The sequence below is a fragment of the Elephantulus edwardii genome, unplaced genomic scaffold, assembly GCF_000299155.1.
Source record: "Elephantulus edwardii isolate Elephantulus edwardi_28Jun2011 unplaced genomic scaffold, EleEdw1.0 scaffold00015, whole genome shotgun sequence".
NCBI classification, from domain to species: Eukaryota; Metazoa; Chordata; class Mammalia; order Macroscelidea; family Macroscelididae; genus Elephantulus; species Elephantulus edwardii.
In genome coordinates, this window is record NW_006399765.1 from 11,668,188 (window position 1) to 11,669,829 (window position 1,642).

At 67.1% G+C, this 1,642-nt stretch overlaps 1 protein-coding gene across 1 annotated transcript in view; it reads left to right on the plus strand.

Moving 5' to 3' along the window:
* Positions 1-878: 878 nt before the first annotated feature.
* SLC32A1 (solute carrier family 32 (GABA vesicular transporter), member 1) overlaps positions 879-1,642 on the plus strand; it is a 5,532-nt gene continuing 4,768 nt past the window's right edge. Inside the window, exon 1 of the mRNA XM_006881525.1 lies at positions 879-1,514. Within this exon, the coding sequence (XP_006881587.1) occupies positions 1,125-1,514 (390 nt within the window). The 5' untranslated portion in view covers positions 879-1,124. The remainder of the gene's footprint in view (positions 1,515-1,642) is intronic.

The following is a 1,642-nucleotide window of genomic DNA, read 5'->3' on the forward strand; positions in this document are numbered from 1 at the left end:
CTCGGACTCAGAGCTGCGCACCTCCACCGCGTACGCACTCATTCGCCGAGCGGTCGAGAGGTGTCCTCACCCGGTCCTACTTCCTGTAAGCCTTCCCTCTTTTCCCTTAAAACTAAAAGAAAACGAAATGCCGACCTTTTGCCTCCATGCTGCGCTCATTTGTAAAGCGGTTGGTGGGCGAGGGACTGTAGAAGCGCTTCCGCGGAGACGTCCCTGCAGAGACGGAGCCTGCCTCGGGCTTAACATTCTTGAAAGTGGTCAAGACAGGACTCTTCCGCCCTCAAGAGGGGCTTGCGGCCAGGGGCTTGCAAGCCATGTGTGCAAGGGGGACAGACCGACGCACAGACGACCCGCGTAGCTGGAAATTAGCAACTCGTTGCTGCAGGTTTTCAGGGTTCCCAGGCCCGTCTTTTGCTAAAGGATTCGGGGCTGCGCGGCTGCTGGACTAGGGAAGGGATGGTCTGGGGGCGGGGGACTGGGGAATCAGCCCGCCCCGGCCCCCCTTCCTGCCGCGGCACGGTGGGAAGGGCTAGAATCAGAGCTTAGCACCTCCCCCAGAAATGCAGCACTCCGGCCCCCCACCCCCACCCTCTGCACCCCTCCAGCTCTGTGCGTTCCCTCTTGCCGCTTTCCCAAGGGCGCCCTTCTCCAGCCGGGTCTCCCTTATTCCGACTCCCTTCGTGGCCCTTCTCTCCCCTCGCCCCCTCCCCACACCTCCCGCCGCCGGGTGTTTCCCTGTCTCCATCCCACCCCCTCCGCGCCGCCCGATCCCAGAGAGAGGGCGCGCACAGGGCTGCGCACGAGTGGGGGCGCCGCGCCAGCCTCGCGTAGCTGCTCTGACGCTGCCGTCGCCGCTGCCGCCGCCCTCCCGCAGCCCAGCCCGCGCCCCGCGGCAGCTCCGCAGTGCACTCGCCGCCGCCAGCCCGCCGCCAGCCCGCCCGGTCCAGCCCGGAGCGAGCCTCGAGCGCCAGCCAGGAGGGTCATGAGCCAGAGCGCCCTGGGGTGCCGCTGGGAGAGCGAGCGGAGATAGCGGCCTCGCGTCTTCCGGCCCTCGCCGCCTTGTCCCCGAGTCCCCGGCTCCTTCAGTTCTTCCCCGAGACCCCTCGGGCCCCGCCGCCGCCGCCATGGCCACCTTGCTCCGCAGCAAGCTGACCAATGTGGCCACGTCTGTGTCCAACAAGTCCCAGGCCAAGGTGAGCGGCATGTTCGCCAGGATGGGCTTCCAGGCGGCCACGGACGAGGAGGCGGTGGGCTTCGCGCACTGCGATGACCTCGACTTCGAGCACCGGCAGGGCCTGCAGATGGACATCTTGAAAGCTGAGGGCGAGCCCTGCGGGGACGAGGGCGCCGAGCCGCCCGTCGAGGGAGACATCCATTACCAGCGAGGCGGCGCGCCTCTGCCGCCCTCGAGCTCCAAGGACCAGGCTGTGGGAGCTGGTGGCGAGTTTGGGGGACAAGACAAGCCCAAGATCACAGCGTGGGAGGCAGGCTGGAATGTGACCAACGCCATCCAGGTGAGCGCGGGATGTGCCGCCCCCGCCGAGAGATTCCGAGCTCTGTTGGCCCCCCTAAACCCCTAGCCCACCTTCCCAACTCTGTGCACTGGGCTCTTCCCAGATCAGGGGTTTGGTGGCGGGACACC